This window comes from Ceratotherium simum, chromosome 6 (assembly GCF_057802395.1).
Source record: "Ceratotherium simum simum isolate JZ-2026a chromosome 6, ASM5780239v1, whole genome shotgun sequence".
Taxonomy (NCBI): Eukaryota; Metazoa; Chordata; class Mammalia; order Perissodactyla; family Rhinocerotidae; genus Ceratotherium; species Ceratotherium simum.
This window is the reverse complement of record NC_141905.1, coordinates 9,864,334-9,883,989: the sequence shown is the minus strand read 5'-3', so window position 1 is coordinate 9,883,989 and position 19,656 is coordinate 9,864,334. Positions and strand designations below refer to the sequence as shown.

Below are 19,656 nucleotides of genomic sequence, written 5' to 3'. Positions count from 1 at the left end.
TCAGTGCACTCTGAGGTATGCAGCCAATAAAAAAGACAGCAGCTGTTCATACAAAGACTTGTACAAGAATGTTCACAGTAGCTTTATTTGTAATAGCCAAAAACTGGAAATAACCTTAATGTCCATCAACAGGTGAACAGATAAACAAACTGCAGTGCAAGATACAATGGAATACTACTCACCAATAAAAAGAAATTAACTACTCAGCAATAAAAAGGAATGAAGATACAACAGCACGGAGGATGAATCTCAAATAATTATGCCGAGTAAAAGAAGTTACACAGAAAAGAGTGCATACTGTATGATTCCATTTACCTAAAATTCTAGGGGGTACAAACTATCATATAGTGACAGAAAGCAGATGAGTTTTTACTTGGCAATGGGGAGAGGACAGGAGGGAGGGACTACAAAATGGCATAAGGAAACTTTTGGGGGTGACAAATGTTCATTATCTTAATTGTGGTGATGGTATACTCATAATGTCAAAGCTTATCAAATTGTACACTTTAAATATGTGCAGTTTACTGTATATCAATTATACCTCAATATAGCTATTAAAAAAGACAAAAACCCACCATACTTTCTTTTTTTTTTTTTTTTTTGTGAGGAAGATCAGCCCTGAGCTAACATCCGTGCTAATCCTCCTCTTTTTGCTGAGGAAGACCGGCTCTGAGCTAACATCTATTGCCAATCTTCCTCCTTTTTTTCCCCCAAAGCCCCAGTAGATAGTTGTATGTCATAGTTGCACATCCTTCTAGTTGCTGTATGTGGGACGTGGCCTCAGCATGGCCGGAGAAGTGGTGCGTCAGTGCGCGCCTGGGATCTGAACCCGGGCCGCCAGTAGCGGAGCGCGCGCACTTAACCGCTAAGTCACAGGGCCGGCCCACCATATTTTCTTTTGGAAACAGAAAAGATGATTCTTAAGTTCCCACGGAAAAATAAGTAAGAGGGAATAGTCAGAAGAAATTCCAAAAAACATAGCAGACACAGGCAGAGAAAGGAACCAGTCATACCGGTTTTAATAACTGGTGTCTTAATAACATACTATAAAGCTATATAGGGTTTTAAACTATAGCAATGACGAATGAATCAACAGAAATCAATGACAGACTAGAAAGTCCCAAAATAAATAAATAAATAAAGAATATGACAAAAAGGGCACTTTAATCAGTTGGGAAAAGAACAAATAGTATTGGGAAGAACTTGGTGGGCACCTAGAAAAAAATGTATCCAGGCGTCTGGACTCACACCAAAAGAAGTAGTAGTTGAATCAGTGATTTAAACATAAAAGAAAAATGGAATCAGGAAGTACTAGAAGAAACAATGGGAAAATTTTTTTCTTTTTTAACAAAAGACTTTTTAAGGATAAGATAAATTCCAAAAGCCATTTAAAGCAAAACTGATACATCTAACTTCATTAAAAAAATATTCCACATAAAAGAATCATAAATAAAGTTAAAATATAAATGTTAAAATGAGGGAGGTAAATGTGGCACCTCATATCACAAAAAGCAATTTTCTATAACATATAAAGAATTCTTACACATAAGAGAAAGATCAACAATAACCCAATAGAGAAATGGGCAAAGCATTTGTAAAGACAATTCATGGAAAAGAAAATACAAATGGCCCCTTAAAGATTGCTCAGTCTGGAAGAGATCCAATATTTTGTTAGCACTCTGTTCATTAACTGTAACAAATGTACCATCCAAATGTAAGATGATAACAATAGGGCAAACCGGGTGTGAGGTATATAGAAACTCTGTACTATATTCACAACATTTCTCTAAATCTCAACTATTTTAAAATAAAGTTTATTTCTTTAAAAAAAATAGGCAAAAGACTTAAATGAACATTTCACAAAGGAAGATATTCAAACGGCCAATAAGCACACAAAAAGATGCTCAATATCATTAGTCATCAGGGAAATACAAATTAAAATCACAATGAGACACCATTTCACACTCACTAGGATGTGAACTGAAATTCTCATCCACTGCTAGTGTTCTCTTTGAAGACCCGTGGGGCAGTTTACTTTGTGGTCACCGGGTAGAGATAGGATGGACCTCCCACCCAAAATTTGGTCTGGATATTGAGACAGATGAGAGCCCACAACATCAGGAGGATACGGAAAGATTTATGACTCACATAATGAGGCCTTCTGGGGAGAGCAGAGCAGACTTTCCAAACTAGTTCAAACACAGCTTGAGAGCGAAATGAGAATAGCTTGGGAGTGTTAATGGCAGTTAGGGGGTGAGGCTTGTGTGAGGGCAGGGATGTATATGGTTTGAACTCCCTGCTGATGCCAAAAGAGGAGCATCTGGGCTTTTTTATGAGCTTGCTCAGATGCAGGACAGAAGGGGGGACGGGAGGGTGGGGCTTAAGAGCTGTCATCAGTCAAACGTTACAAATGGAGTCAGACTCTAATACAGTTTCTTATAAAGTTGGGCATCCATCTACCCAATAGCCCAGCTATTCCACTCCCTGGCATTTACCAAGGAGAAAAGAAAACCAATTTCCACAAAAAAAAACCTTTTTCTTTTTTCAGAGCAGACTTAATTGTAATAGCCAAAAACTGGAAACAATGTTCAAAGTAGCCTTAATTGTAGCAGCCCAAAACTTGAAACAACCTAAATGGCCATCAAGAGAAAAATGGATAAATAATTGTGACATATTCATGCAACAGAATACTACTCAGCAATAAGAAAAAACAAACTATAATATGAATGAATCTCAAAACAGTATGCTAAGTAAAAGAATCTACAAACAAAAGAGAGTGTATTTTATGATGTAATTCTACAAAAGGCAAAACTAATCTATAGTTAGAGAACACAGACCATTGGTTGCCTTGGGGCTGGTGGTGTTCTGGGGGTAGGGACTGACTGCAATCGGCATGAGGGTACTTTCCGTGGTGACAGAACTATTTTATTTCTTGATTGTAATGGTGGTATATGAGCATATACAATTGTCCAAACTAACCAAACTATATTCTTAAGAGAGGTGTATTTAATTGCATGTCGAATGTACCTCAACGAAGTTATTAAAAAGTAAATCATGGTCAGGGAAAGAACCCAGATACTAAAGAATACATACTGTCTGATTACATTTGTATGAAGTCCAAGATCAGGCAAAACAAATCTATGGTGACAGAAACCCAAAAGGGGCTGCCTGGGTAGGGGTTGGATGCTGACTATAAAGTGCACAGGCAAACATTTTGGGGGTAATGGAAATGTTCTTACTCCTGTTTTGGGTGGTGGGTATAGGTGTATATAATTGTCAAAATTCATTAAAGTGAACATTAAGCTATACCTAAATTTTTACAAAGTGCTGTCCTTAAAAACAAAAAAAATTTCTTTTCTGATTTCACAACTAATGGATACAACTAAAAGGAAAAGTCAAAGCTCATTAATTTTCTAATCATGAGGTAAATAGAACTGAAAATTAAATTTAAAAGTTATGGATTTAACAAAATAGGTAACTTACAAATCCAACTAAAAAAAAAAAGGAACAATATTAGAAATGAGAAAGTACAAATAACAGATGGGTTATGTGAATTTTTTAGTAATGGAAACTGTAAAACTGACCCAGTTAGTGCAGTGATACAAAAGGAATTACTATGGGAGAAATAAAAGTAATAAAATCCACCTCCCAAAATACTGATAGATTTAACTACACAATATTTTTAAATGTAAGTTTAATGTAATACTAAAGAAAATTTTTAAATTAAATGATAAAACGCAGAAAAAAATATTTGCAACAAACAAAGAAGGATAAATATCCTTTAAGGAGTAATTTTAAAAATCAGTATAAAACACACTAACAGCCTATTATAAAAATGGACAAAAGATACAAACAAGGAATTCACCAAAGAAATGCCAAAGCCAACACACCTTAAATAAATATTCTCATTTACTAGTAGTCAAAGAAATGCCAGTTACAAATATAAGCAGAAACTATTTTCATCTATCAAATTGGCAAAAAATCATTTTTGATGGTCAGTACTCAATACTGAATGACAGCAGTAAAATAAGTACTAAGACACACTGCTCATGGGTACATAAATAACAACTTTCTGAAAAACTTTTTGGCAATTATGGTCCATAAAAATGAATCAACAATTCTAACTTTTATGAGTCTATCTTATGAAAACAAAAAATGTGATCCAAGAGTTATTTCAAGGTGATCACAGTTATTTATAATACAAAGTAAATTGCTTATATGTCAAACAATAGAACTGTGAAGTGAATCATAATATGATAGAACACTTAAATCATAAACATGAAATCTTTGAAAAAATTTAAGGACACATTTATATAAAGTATAATTATAACTACAAACGTTTATATTTATATATATATATACAAAATTTTTAAATGATTGGAAGGAAATATCTCAAAAGGTTAACAAAGGTTTTTTTTACAGGTAATAGAGGTTATGGTACAATATGTACTTTTTATTCTAAATGTTCTACAATGCATACTACCCTTATCATCAAAAGAAAAATATAAACATTATTTGAGTACATTTTTCACACACAAAAATCTATTTTTGACAAATACATGATAAAATTTATGGAAAGTTCCTCATTTTTCTTCAAGGTCCATATTTAATAAGTCAGTTAACCAAGTGGAGAAAAGAAGATCACCATGAAAGGAGGAACCAGAATATTACCCATAAGTCCTGTCAGAGTTCCCCAAAGCATTTCACAATTGACTAGTATTTTCAACTTAACTATTAAAGATACAGAGGAAAACAAAGTTTAGAGAAGGTAGTCCTCTCTGAAGAATACAGCCCTTTACTTACCATCTTCTGCTAATATCTTGGCTGCATCTTTATCCTCTTCCCACTTCCCAGTCACGAAGCAGTCTCTGATACTGTTCATAACCTTAGACAGAAAAGTCAGCCTTAGTTGACATGCGCCAATCACTCAACAAAACAACTCCTATTAAGAAACAGTGGTAGGTGACAAACTGCACTTAAATACTTTTCAAGACATTTTGTGGATACTCTAATTCCAAGTGGGCCTGAGACAGTATACCCTTGATGTAAATAATATAACCACAGAGATAAAAACATAAATGTCAAAACATTAAGCAGTGGAAAACGAAAGTACTATTAGCCCACTGACCTCATAAGTAAACAAACAGGTATTTACTAATTCAACAGACTGTCAAAGTTTATTGGTGTTCCTAAAGCAATGTAGTTAGACAGCGTTTTTAGAAAGTTGTACTTACTATTTGTTAATCCAGACTTACCGTGGCTGTTGAAAAGTTAATTCCTTTGACCAATGACAATATTCTGACAAAGACAAAACGTCTTATATGAGCACAATAGTGCAAAGAGTACCAACGAGGTTTCCAGTCTCAGATCTGCCAGATCATCCAGTATACACATGTAATGGATGCCGGGTGCACCTCTCAAATACAGAAGAAAACCTTGTACACAACTCGCTGTTTCAGAGTCTGTTTCATGGGGAACCTGATCTAAGACAGCACATGTCATTCACTGCCAAGGCCTCCAAAGCACACTTAGAGAAACCTTCACATAGGTCCTGGCTTTCAATTCAATCCCATTTTGGTCATGAATCATGTTTTTCATACACAACCTCACTCTCAAAGAGCAGCCTTGAAGCTAGCATTACAAGGGATGCAAAAGCAAATCTGTTCATTTACTCATTCTTTCATGCCTACAATCACTCACTGAATATTTACTGCACATCTACTCTGTGCCAAGAAGCTTTGTAGGCACTGAATGGCAAACTGTTCCAAGATCGTTGCTTTCACAAAGCTTAACAATTAGCTTAGGGGAACCAAAGACCAAACAATTAAAAAAAAATAGACCCTCCATGATAAAAACACTCAACAAACTAGGAATAGAAGGGAACTTCCTCAACCTGATAAAGGGCATTTATTAAAAAACCCACAGCTAACATCATACTTAACAGTAAAAGACTGAGAGCTTCCCCCTTAAGCTCAGGAATAAGACAAGGATGTCTGCTCTCACCAACTATTCAATATTGTACTAGACATTCTAGTCAGGGCAATTAGGCAAGAAAATGAAATAAAAGGCATCTAGTTTAGAAAGGAAAACTATCTCTATTCACAGACAATATGATCTTGTATACAGAAAATCCTAAGGAATCCTCTGAAAAACTATCATAACTAATAAATGAGTTCAGCAAGGCTGCAAGATACTAGATCAATATAAAAATAATAAATTTTATTTCTACACACTAGCAATGCACAATCAAAAAATGAAATTAAGAAAACAGTTCCTTTTACAATAGCATCAAAAAGAATAAAATACTAGGAACAAATCCAACAAAAGAAGTGCCAAGCTTACACTTTGATTAACCACAAAACATTCTTGAAAGAAATTTAAGATCTAAATAAATGTTAAGAGATCACAAAACTTAATATTGTTAAGATATCAATACTATCCAAAGTGATCTATGGATTTGATGCAATCTCTATCAGAATCCCAGCTGGCTTTCTTTGCAGAAGTAGGAAAGCTGATCCTAAAATATAGAAAACCCAGAGGATCCCAGAGGATCCAGAATAGACAAAACAATCTTGAAAAAGAAGATAAAAGGTGGAGGATTCACACTTCCCAATTTCAAAACTTACTACAAAGCAATCGTAATCAAAACAGTATGGTACTGGCATAAGGACAGACATGTCGATCAATGGAGTATAATTAAGAGTCCATAAATAAACTGATATGTCTATGGTCAAGTGATTTTCACCCAGGGTGCCAAGACAAGGCCATGGGGAAAGAATAGTCTTTTCATCAAATGGTGTTGGGACAACTGGATATCCACATGCAAAAGAATGAAGTTGGACTCATCTCACATCAAACACAAAAATTAACTCAAAATGGATCAAAGACCTAAATGTAAGACCTAAACTATAAAACTCTTAGATGAAAACATAGGAGTAAATCTTCATGATCTCGGATTTGGCAATGGTTCTTAGTCATGACACCAAACATACAAACAACAACAAAAACATATAGACAAATTGGACTTCATCAAAATTTAAAATTTTGTAAAGAAAATTTAACACTTTGTGCTTCAAAGGGCACAGAAAAGATAACCAACAGAATGGGAGAAAACATTTATAAGTCGTATATCTGATAAGGGACTTGTAATCCTGAATATATAAACAACCCTTACAACTCAATGATAAAACGACAACCCAATTTTAAAAATGGGCAAACGATATGAATAGACATTTCTTCAAATAACATATACAAATGGCTGACAAGCACATGAAAAGATGCCTGTCATCATTAGCCATCAGGGAAAGGCAAATCAAAACTGCAATGAGATACCACTTTACAGACTCTAGGATGGCTACAGTCAAAAAAACCAGGGTCCAGCCTGGTGGCGAACTGGTTAAGTTCACATGCTCCGCTTCAGTAACCTGCGGTTCGCGGGTTTGGATCCCAGGCACCAGCCTACACACCACTCATCATGCCACACTTAGGCAGTGTCCTACATACAAAATAGAGGAAGACTGGCACAGATGTTAGCTCAGGGACAACTTTCCTCAAGCAAAAAGAGAAAGATTGGCAACAGATGTTAGCTCAGGGCCAATCTTCCTCACCAAAAAAAACACCCCAAAACCAGATAATAACAAGTGTTGGTGAGGATACAGAGAAATCAGAAGCCACATACACTGCTAGTGGGAATGTCAAATGGTGTAGCCACTTTTGAAAAGAGAAATGGGAGAACATATGAAGAAAAAACTTTGTTTTCAGTAATCATATTAACGATAATGTGAAACATTATTGACACTGTTTTGCGTGTAATGTGGGATAAAGCAAATGAGTAATCACATAATTTTCTAATTTCATCATCTTCAGATTCAAACAGTGAATAATTCTCCAGTGGAAAAACAAATTTAAGATAAAAGAGGTTAAGTAAAAACTCTGTATTCCTGCTGAATTGGAAATATCTGTACGAATTCTCTAGCTCTGGTCACTGAAAAGGCCTAGAAACAATGACCAATACATAGCAATGAGTACACATACACCTAGACTGTAATGTTGAAATACCATTTTGTATCAAAAGAAATCAGGACTTCTTATGGCTGTTTCCAAGCCTGGCATCAGAAACGTACAAGATGGTGCTGGAACACCTTATCATATCAGATAGCAATGAAGTAACCCAGGACTACTAAGATCATGTCAAAAGGACTCAGAAGCCAATTTTAAAAGACTGGCCAGAGATGGGACAAATACAAGCATCAAGGATAACAAGTACAGTGGAAGGAAACGCTATATTTATTTATTTATTTATTTTAATTTTTTTTATTTATTTTTTTTCCCCCAAAGCCCCAGTAGATAGTTGTATGTCACAGTTGCACATCCTTCTAGTTTCTGTATGTGGGACGCGGCCTCAGCGTGGCCGGAGAAGCGGTGCGTCGGTGCGCACCCAGGATCCGAACCTGGGCCGCCAGCAGCGGAGCGCACGCACTTAACCGCTAAACCATGGGGCTGGCCCGGAAACACTATATTTAAATCCATGAGTTCAAAATGATACTTAAGGGGCCTGCCGGTGGCTTAGCGGTTAAGTGCTTGTGCTCCGCTACTGGCGGCCAGGGTTCGTATCCCGGGCGCGCACCAACGCACCGCTTCTCCAGCCATGCTGAGGCCGCGTCCCACATACAGCAACTAGAAGGATGTGCAACTATGACGTACAAATATCTACTGGGGCTTTGGGGGAAAAAAGGAGGAGGATTGGTAATAGATGTTAGCTCAGAGCCGGTCTTCCTCAGCAAAAAGAGGAGGATTAGCACGGATGTTAGCTCAGGGCTGATCTTCCTCACCAAAAAAAAAAAAGAAAAAAAAATGATACTTAAAAAAAAGTCACCTTTGGAGAATCATTCTGAAAACTGATAAAAAGAATCAAGCAATTATCCTGCTTATATGGAACTGGGTGATCAAATAGTAGATGAGAGAAAGTTTCTCTTTACAGAAGTATTCCAACTAATAAATAAAGAGAAATTTGAACAGAATATCAACATTTTACATTCTTAATAAATTAATGGATCTAGGCATTGACCTTCTATAGCTGCTAACATCACAAGATGATTTTACATGCCTCCTAATAAAAAAACACCACCACCTAGGAAGCAGCCTGGCCAAAAATAAAAATCAAATCTAAATCCAATCAAACTTCTAGATGTGCTGTCTAGGGTAGCCACAACCATGTGCTTATTTAAATTCTAATTAATTAAGATTAAATAAAACAAATAAAATTTAAAATTTAGTTATTCTGTCTCACTTGTCACATTTCAAGTGCTTCACAGCCACAAGTAGCCACAGTGGACAGTTCATACACAGACTTTCATCATCACATACAGTTCTATAGGTATTGCTCTGTACCAATTTATAGGGAATACAGAGGAGAGAGGAGCTTGATAAACTAACAAAGGGATGTAATGCAATTCACAAAATCCAGAATATGAGAAACTCTACACATACTTGGTTTCTTAAACAAATAAAACCTAAGGGGAAAAAAGAGAAAAGCAAAGGGAAGGATTATAGATTAAGAGAGCTAAAAGGCATAGTGAAAAACAAACCAAAAAAACCTGGTAAAACTAAACTATGGTGTTTATTGATGCAAACTTGGAGGATGAAATTATGAAGAAAAGAAGGAAATGATTACCATAAGAGTTGTGGTTCCTCCTGCAGGGAGAGAGAGGACTATGACTGGGATGGATACATGGTATACTCACCTAGTAATCCATTAAATTAAACAATTGTTTTTATGTGGTCTTCTATAAACCGTATTAAATTTTACCATAAAAAATGGTTACATAAAATCCTGCAAAGTGCGTTAAGTGCTACCCAGTGAGTTATAATGGGTAATGTGACAGTGCCTGGGCCTCTCTGAGGAGTGACATTTAAGCTAAACTGAATGATCAAAAGAAGCCAGCCTTGGGAAGATCAGAAGAACACTCCAGAATAGAAAATAGAGGGGGCAAGAAGTCTAAGATGGGAATAAGCCTGGAAAGTTTGAGAACTGAATGAATTCCAGTATGACTAGAGAGTGGCGAGCAGAGGAAGAAAATTTACCATTGTCACGGATTTCCGTTTGCTTACAAACAGTGGAAAGTATAAATATTAACTCAAGGACACTAGGTATATCCTAGTTATAAAACACAAAATATTTCAAATGTATGAAAACTTATGTGTAATGCTTCAAAATAACTATCCACACTAAAAGTTGAACTTTTTCCTTTTCTCCATAACACATGCCCATGGTCTGACTAAACTCAGAATATGTTATTGCTTAGGATGCATGAAATATCCACTCCAATACCTGGGGAAATGTCCCATTATCTTACAAAAATAAGAAGCTAATAACAGGTAGGCAATATTGAAATCACATAATCTTCTTTTAGAACAATTCCCTAATTCTCTCATGAGTCAAATATACTCTTCATATTCAGCCTTACCTCCTCTAAATCCCAATCATGAGGCGCCTCCACATGAAATCTGGAGCAGTCCAGAGAGTCAGCCTTGTGCTTACACTCTCTGGCAGGCTGGCTGATACGAAACAGCCCTCCAAGCTCTTCCCTTGTATCATCATCTTCTTCATTATCTTCTGTCACTAAAAAGGCCACCATGATGGAAAAGTGAGAACAAATCTACACCCTAGAGGACTCGGGACTGAGGATCCCTGTTCATGGTAGATATGGTAGCATCCGAGAGCACGTCAAGCCACAGACAGAGAAAGGCCAAAGAACTACTGCTCAACATGTCTGGAAGACATCTCCCCTCCTGCAAGGCAGCAGCACAGAGTCCACTGAGGAGGGAGAATATTAGGGGTTGTGGGAAGAAAGGGACATTTAAAGGCAGGGTTTTCAATTATTATAAGGAGTTTCTCTTGAAGAGTGCTGAGTGTCTAACCACTAAGAGTACTGAGGCAAAACCTGAATGGAAATTAGTACACACCAACCCTCTGATTTGATGCTCCTAGCTCACATATACTCCTTTGGCCTTGTTCTAATCATATAGCAACTGGGGACCACAATATAAAGTTTACCACTTTATATTTATTTTTTGCATTACTGACCCATGCTCTTTCCAAAAAGAACATACAGACAAGTTTAATAAAATATAAAATCAGAGGACAGGGGCAAAAGGAAAAAACAGAATGAGTTACACAGAGTTCTCCTTCTCAGAAAGGAAAAACAGGTTTACGGGCAGAAATATTTTTCTGGCACTAAATTCTACAAAAAACTCTCATTAAGGACTTTGTATAGGGGGTACAAAATGACATAATGGGGAGTATTTTCATCAAAAATTTTACAGTAAACTCATAGATCTATTTCATATGACTGATTTATGGTCCTCATGAGCTGATGATTGAAAACATCTGCCAAATATAAACTATGACAGCCAGGAATATCTTATGGCTATCGAAAGTACCACCCAAATCCTCCAACCAATTTCCTCATCCCCTTTTCAGAAAATAGTCTAAGAAACTAAAATGTTTCTAGATCTGAACCAGAGCTCTTTTACCTGTCCCATAAATAAGCTTTCGAAGGTTTGGAGTTGCTTGTTGCTGCCTCAGAAAGGCCTCTGCTGCCTTCCTGGAAAGGTCTTCCTTCCACTTGAGGGCCCCTGAAAGGATCAGCGCCAACATCAGTTAATTCTGTTCATCTGTCCTCTCTGCTTCAAGCTCACCTCTCATTCACCGTGAAATCCTTTTATGAGGTGCAATATTTGAGCAGTTAACAAAATCTCCAAAACAGCAGACCCCCAAATGTAGACATTCTATTTGCAGAACATTTTCAGTGCCAAGTTTATAACGGCAGTTAAATTAAATTTAAGCATACCTGAGGTTTCCATGGAATAGTTATTTTCTTCCTTGTAATCTTCTTCCTCTTTGAGTAAGTCTTCTACATCACTGATCTCATCAGTTAAGTTCTCTGACCCCAGTTTCTGACCACTAACCACTTGAGCAGACTTTGGAAACTTTTTCCTAGTAACCTCTTCATTTTCTGAATCCTCTTCCTCTGTAGTGAGAGAGGAGCTTTCTTCAGATTCATCTTCAGATACAAATGCCTCTTCAGCTGTGCAATGACCTGAATCTGAAGTGGTGAGGGTCGCTTTCTTCATTGTCAAAGACTTCTCCAGATTCAAACCGTCACTCAAACCATTATTTTGTAACAGTGCTCGTTTACCACCTTCTCCAACAGCCTTAGATTCTAAAGTATCCCTCTCTCCTTCTGCAGTGGAATCCTCTTCTTCACTGCTTTCATCAGCTTCCTCTGCTTCTCCTTCTTCCCCTGAGCTCCTCTCAAGGTCATCGTCACTATCAGCAAATGCTGGCAAATCCACTTCAACATCTTCTTCCATCTCCTCAAGTCTCTGCCGTTTGACACCTTTACCAGTCATATACTCTTTATCAGATATTTCAGCATCTTCTTCCTCTTCTGTTTCATCATCACTAGAGTTATTTTCCAACCTGTCACCTTCAGACATTTCTTCATCATCTTCATCATCACTATCTCCAAACTCATTGTCTTCATCTCCAAAAATGGCTTTCCGACGCACTCGACCAGTTTTCAAATCCATCTGCTTTTCCTCTTTAGGCATCCACAGCCTATATTACCAAGTAAATGCAAAATAATTCAATTTGTACAAGAATCGTCCAATCTAGAAATGACAAGTCAATAAATATACAAAGAAATAGAAAATAATGTCAAGGAACGGTTTTAAACGACACAGCATAGAAAGAAATGATTTGATAAATACTGGAATAGTTAATAAACAAACTTATGCACAGTTCCCTAACACCACTCTTCAAAAGAACTTAAAGAGAGAATAACGAGATAACTTTTTTTTCTAAAAAAAGTCTAATTTTAGGAAAAAAGGGAAGTGAGAGTTTAACAGATCTGTTAGAAGACAGATCATTTCCAAGCTTTAAACAGATGGTCCTTAGAGAAATGGCTGACTCAAGGTCCAAGGCAGGGAAAGTACAAAGTAAGTCTGGAACATCCTGTTGTGTCAGAAAGCAAGAAAGTACTCAAAGACTAATAGGGACATGCCAAAGGGACAAAAGAGACAGACTGAAGGGACAATGTAGAATAACTGTGAAAGAATAATGATAGTTATTGGGATAATAACAAATGGGATAGTAATAGGATAATAACAATTGGAAATTTTTTTAAAAGTCCATTAGTAATGGGATAATAACAAATGGAATTTTTTAAAAAGTCCATTAGTCAACAGTGATACTACAATAAAGGGGTGTAAGTGAAAGCTCTTTGTTAAAGAATGCAGCTAACAAATGTAGAAGGAATACCAGATTCAGAACACTGCCATTTTGAAATCACCAATGCAATACTTAATAAAGAATAATCATCAAAATGCTAAACCACAGGATAAAATAAAAAACTATAAAGCTATTAATATAGCAGTATATATATAAACGTGAAAGAAAACAATTAGGAAAATACTAAAAATTGTACTAAAAGAGGACAGATAAGTTAGAAAACATCACTAATAACAAAATGATGACTATATAAAAAGACTACAGAAAAAGGAAATGCTCACAACATAGATATAAAAATTTTGCATGTATTACGACTGTAACCGTTAGAAAGAGTATACATGTAGACAAGGATGACTAAAGGAATACTCAAAAATGAAAATCGCTGGGGCTGGCCCGGTGCTGCAGCGGTTAAGTGGGCGTGCTCCGCTGTGGCGGCCTGGGGTTTGCCGGCCTGGATCCCGGGAGCGCGGCCTTGCCGGCCTGGATCCCGGGAGCGCATCGACGCACTGCTCGTCAAGCCATGCTGTGGCGACGTCCCATATAAAGAAGAGGAAGATGAGCATGGATGTTAGCCCAGGGCCAATCTTCCTCAGCAGAAAAGAGGAGGACTGGCATTGGATGTTAGCTCAGGGCTGATCTTCCTCTCAAAAAAAAAAAAAAAAAATGAAAATCGCTAATAACATTGATTGTAATAACAGGGATCTTTTAGCGAATACTTCTTATCTGCCAGACATCACGCTAAATAGCTTATGTACACTGCTGTATTTAATCATCACAACTCCTATAAGCTATTAGGAACTTGAGGCTCAGAGTGACTGTCTCCTCAAACTAGTAGGTCTACTGCACTTAACCACCATACTATACCATCTGCTGGTTAGCGGGCAGCAGATGATTTTTTCCAAAAAATTTTTCTTTCGTTTGGATATATTTATAATAAACAATAAACTAGATAATCTCAGTCATTTTCAGACTGCTTTCTATTGAGAGTCATAAATCACCACAACAAAACCAAAACACTCACTATGTATAAGGTATACAAATTTCCAATCCAGACTGAAAATAATTCACATAAACCAGATATTAGTGGACACCAACCCACAGGAGATACTACAACACAATCTTAGTAAAATTTTAGAGACAGGATACATGGCATCTGGACAGCCACCTGAACAAGCTCCCTGACTCTGCTTGTTCTAGTATTTTGGTTACAAAGAGAAAGCCAAATGGCCTCATGTTTCCTAAGAAACAAAAAGTAACCTATGGAAAAGGTTTTGTGATAACTGAGGAATATTCTGGGTCTGTTAAAAACTGAATCCTGTATATTATTTCAAGAAAATATTTCCATGTAATGTCATGTAAGTGAAGAGCCCTCAGAACCATAGGCACATACAAGCAAAGCGAAAAAAAAAACAATCTGGAATGAATTCCAACAAAATGTGTTATGATGGCAGAGTTATGAGTGATATGATCTTCTACAATATTTTTTTATTAAAAATAGAAAAAAACCAAACTTACCCTTGATTATCTATATCCTCTGACTCCAGTGGTTTAGAATCAGAGAAAAGTGTCACTTTACTTGAAGCCATCTTGGCATCAATAGTGGAATGGGTAGAAATGAGACTCTGGACCAGTTCATGGGTGGGCCTCACCTCGTCCTGTCAAGGCCATGAAGACAGAGAAAGTGAGGAACTCACAAGGATTCTGAAGAGAGACACTGGTTTCAATCATTTTCTCAAAATTATCCTGAACGTAGCTCCAGAGAACCTTCCTTACTGCCTCAAAAAAAAAATTCTTACAACAAGGCCTTAAATTGATCCGTTTTCATTAAACTTTTCCAAAGGTCATGGAGTAACCTAAATACTTAGCTAGAAAAACCTTAGATGCCAATGCTACAAAAAGCATTTATTTTAGCCCAATAAAATCCCATTTCAGAACAAAGAAATAAAAATCTGGAGTCCATTAAAAAAGATTTTGCTACCTTTTGATCCAAAAATTTCACTTCAAGGAATTTATTGCATAGAAAGATTCGTTCCAGTGAGCAAAGCTGCATGCGTGAGGGTGCTCACTGCAGCACTGCTCAAACCAGGGGAAACAGGGGTGAGCCCCATGGCCCTCCAGGGGTTGCTGCAGTAAACGAGGTTTATCCATACGACGAAATGCTACACAGTTGTAAACAGACTGAAGCAGCTTACAAATTACTAACAGGGAACAACAGAATCATATATTCTTAGGTGCCTCAAAGAGTTGAAAAGTATTTATAGTTGGATCCCATATAACAAATATTACTTTTCTTTCACACACAGACACAAATACCATATATATGTATACATGTATACATATAAAATAATCTAAATAAATATGTGTATGTTTAGAGAGAAACAGGAAAAAAGAGAAAAACCAAAGAGAGCTAGAAAACACATTGGATTTGTATAAAGAGACAAGAAGCACAGGTGCCAGACGGCTTGCACTGCTCATGCTGGGAGACGTGCAAGCCCGTGTGTCTTGGCAGCAGGGAGGTATGGAGGACATGACTTTTACTTTCTGCTTGGTGCAATTAAGTATTCTGTATATTTATAATATGCATGGTGGCCTTTATCAGAAATATGAATAAAGATAAAAAACTTCAGTAAATAAAAGCTGACTACATTACTTCCTATGACTTCTCTCTCACCGATTCCTGGAAACCATGGCTGCCACCAAGGTCGACATAGACAGCATCTTTGTCATACAGCACACCACCAACTCCAGAGAGAGGTGCATAAACCAACTTCTCCTTCTCATTTAAACAGCGCTTCTTCTGTTGTTCAGGAAGTGCACAGGGGTCTGGGAGGAAACTGACGTCACTCACAGCAAAATCTCCTACACCTGGAAGACAGAAACAGGAAGATGGCTTCAGCTGACAAGTGTACTGACTGTTGGCAGAAATGGCCCAGTCAGAAGGCTTCAAACACAACAAGCACGTCGTTTGGCACCGTGCCTCTCTGGCTAAACAACACCATCAGAGCAGAGGGGATCTGGTCAACTCAACACCTTTGCTGGCCGATGCAGAGCTGGGTTACTCTTAAAACCTCCAGCAGTGTGGCTCTATCTTGTTTGTCCATTTTTCAGTTTTCCTGAGAAATGAAGTCATCCCAGGAATTTTATAAATAGAGTATATTTTACAACAAAAAGGATACCTGGCATGTGAATTTGGCTTCTATTTTTCAAGTGCGCTCCTCTTAAATAACCATAAAGAGACACCTTTCGGTCACACTTGATATTTGTTCGGATATCTTCTGGGTTTGTCAAATCTTCCATCCTAGAAAAATAAAACCCAATCATATGGCAGAAATGAATGTCAAAGTTCTTGTACCTCCCTTCACATGTCAACAATTCATCACATACACTAGTTCACTAAAGACATTGGTTAGAAAATTATTAAAATTATTAAATACAGAAATAAGGAAGTACAGTTCATCATCTACCAGAGGAAAAGGAGCAAACACATGACTGCACCTCTCTCAGGCTCTGGTACACTCCATAACCAAGACACCAGAAATGAGAAATGACACACACCAGGCGTTGGGGAAGAGTAGAGAATATATCAAGAAAAATTCTTTATGGAAGAGGATTAAGCTTTGATCTGTGTTTTTTAGTGTGGCTTGGATTCTGACAGATGGAGAAAGGGTATTCCAGGCTGAGAAAACAATATGAAAAAAAGCCTAAAGGAAGGAAAGCACAGGGCACATCTGAGTGACCGGAGCACCATGGTCCAAAGACAGTATTACCGAAAATTAAGGTTGAAAAAGCAAGATAGGGCCATATCCTCCTGTAGCCTTAAATGCTTCAAAATCTTCATTTTCTAAACATTTCATACTTTACTCCAAAACTACAGCATCTTTAATAATACAAAAAAAGTAGATATTTTCCATCAACTACATTTCTCCCCCTACTATTCAAAAATAAGCACAAAATAAGCTTTATTACTGTTCTTTCTCTAACCTTTTTAGCTTTGAAATATGTGGGCCAGAAAGAAAAAGTTTACATTCACTTTTTACCTGTCTACCAGGATATAAGGGTGAGAGGTTTGCCACGTAAGAGGCCTAAACTTCATAACTGTAATAAAACGACCCAGATTGTGAATTTCTTGGTTTTGATATTCTCCATGTACCATTCCGGAGAGGTAGAACAGCTTGGCACCCTAAACATTAAAAAAAATAATAATTAATTAAATCTTTGTCAATACTGCACCAAAATAAAGGCCTCAAAATAAGAAACAATCCTAAGAAAGGGAGACTTCTAGCAAACCACTGTGTAATGCTTCCAGAAGTTCTCTGGCTTCTTTCAGGACTCCTCTTGTTAGGGTTTCATGGGGGCAGAACTGCAAATACATTTAGTTTCAAGACTGCTCTCCAGTTAGGCAGTGGCATCTGTCTGGAGAACTGCACAGAGAGGGCAGTGAGGCCCATGGGCACAGAAAAAGTTCTGTGACTGCTGGGCCACAGCAGTATGGAGGGGAGGGAGGAGTGGCAATTCGTGTGCACTATAGTTCCTGGTCCGTAACCAGGAGATACTTCAGACAAACTCTATTACCACAAATTGAAAACACTTAGAGCCAGACACTGCCTGGTGCTGGGGGATACAGAGACAAATGACACACCAGGAGGTCTGGAATAAAGACTATGTCGAGGAAATATTCCAGGGACTATGAACAGATATATAAAGGAAACTCAGGAGGTGACTCCTGTAGAGATGCTTGTTAATCTCTCCTACTCATCTTGTCTATTTTTAAAGGTTTATAGTGTCAGTATTCAATAATTAATTCTTTTCCTACCGGGTAGACTTCTGTCCAGAACCTGTGTTTTAATCGCTTCTTTGTCTTCTTCAGTTGTTTATTATGCTTGAAGGAATCTAGGTGAGTGAGGACGCCCATAATTTTAGGAAAGCCATGTACTTGACAGATGTTTAGAAACTCAAATGTTTCCATTTCAAACCCAAAGCTGGCATCTATAAGCATCAGAACCTAAAACAGAAGACACAATTTCTCAAGGAAGCTACCCAAAACAGACCATCAGCAAACTGTGAACCTTGGGCCAAATCTGGCCCATCACCTGTTTTATAACTCAAGTTTTACTGGAACACAGCCACGTTAATTGGTTTATGTATTGTCTACAGCTGCTTTTGCACTACAACTGCAAAGTTAATTAGGCGCAACAGAAACCATGACCCACAAAGCCTACAATATTTACTATCTGGCCCTTTACAAAAACAATTTGCCAACTCCTGCTCTAGACTAAATCAAATGATTACTTAGGAATCACCAGGACAAAGAAAACACCATCTTGTGATTTGCTCTAAAAGGCAACCATTAGACAACACCCACCACAATATAAACTTTCATTTCAAGAATTTGGATATATGAGAAATAACTCAGAAAAGGCTGGGTCTAATTTGGTCTTCATTTGAAAAGTACTCACTTCAGGAAATAAAGTTTTTTGTAAGGTAGTTTGAAATCAAATAACAGATCTCTGGCATCCAAAAAACGGAAGTGGTAATCAATCAAAAATATCAAAAATGTACAGAAAACTAAACATTTTTGTTTCAATCTTCTCATGGGGGAAAAAAGTTTTTCGCTGGGAAATATGTAGCAGGAAAGCTCTATCTTATATGTTAATTTGTAATGAGCAAATTGCTCAGAAACTAAAAAAAGGGCTACCAGTTTAGGATTGAGTCAAAGGATAATAAAGTTATAAATGCTAATCTATAAGAAAATATAAGCAGATAAGTTCAATTTTTAAAATTTATGACTCTTCAAACATGCAAAATAATTTCAGAGTTGATTCCTGGAGACTTCTAGTTGTTTTTTTTTTCCTCCCCAAAGCCCCAGTATATAGTTGCATATCCTAGTTGTAAGTCCTTCTAGTTCCCCTATGTGGGATGTCACCTCAGCAGGGCTTGATGAGCTGTGTATAGGTCCACACCCAGGATCTGAACCGGTGAACCCCGGGCTGCTGAAGCGGAGTGCGTGAACTTAACCACTATGCCACCAGGCCAGCCCCAAGACTTCTAGTTTTAAGATATTAAAGGCATCTCTGTTCTTATCTTTCTGTAGCTAATTTAAAATTTTAACAAAATAGAAACAAAAACTTATCTTTGATTAAACTAGAGAACATTTATAGTCCTAAACCACAAATATATGAAGGTAGGCCACTGTGCACTGTGATAAAGCATAGCTGCCACTGCAGACCATAAGCTGAGCTGGCATGTGGAGTTCTCCAATGACAATGGAAAAGGTCGAAGGTGAGTGGGCTGGCTGTGGAATAACCCTACACTCTGTCTGATACCATGGAGTGCCAAGGGGCAAGCAATTAGCTGTAAGGTCA

At 37.3% G+C, this 19,656-nt stretch overlaps 1 protein-coding gene across 2 annotated transcripts in view; it reads right to left on the bottom strand.

Annotated features, from left to right (window-relative positions):
* BMS1 (BMS1 ribosome biogenesis factor) overlaps window positions 1-19,656 on the bottom strand; it is a 54,380-nt gene that overhangs the window by 28,997 nt on the left and 5,727 nt on the right. For both annotated transcript variants that reach the window (XM_087431859.1, XM_087431860.1), the window contains exons 5-13: window positions 18,108-18,296; window positions 17,332-17,474; window positions 16,471-16,592; window positions 15,966-16,159; window positions 14,810-14,949; window positions 11,853-12,622; window positions 11,536-11,637; window positions 10,467-10,621; window positions 4,804-4,885 (exon numbers count right to left, since the gene is read on the bottom strand). In XM_087431859.1, the coding sequence (XP_087287985.1) occupies window positions 4,804-4,885; window positions 10,467-10,621; window positions 11,536-11,637; window positions 11,853-12,622; window positions 14,810-14,949; window positions 15,966-16,159; window positions 16,471-16,592; window positions 17,332-17,474; window positions 18,108-18,296 (1,897 nt within the window). The remainder of the gene's footprint in view (window positions 1-4,803; window positions 4,886-10,466; window positions 10,622-11,535; window positions 11,638-11,852; window positions 12,623-14,809; window positions 14,950-15,965; window positions 16,160-16,470; window positions 16,593-17,331; window positions 17,475-18,107; window positions 18,297-19,656) is intronic.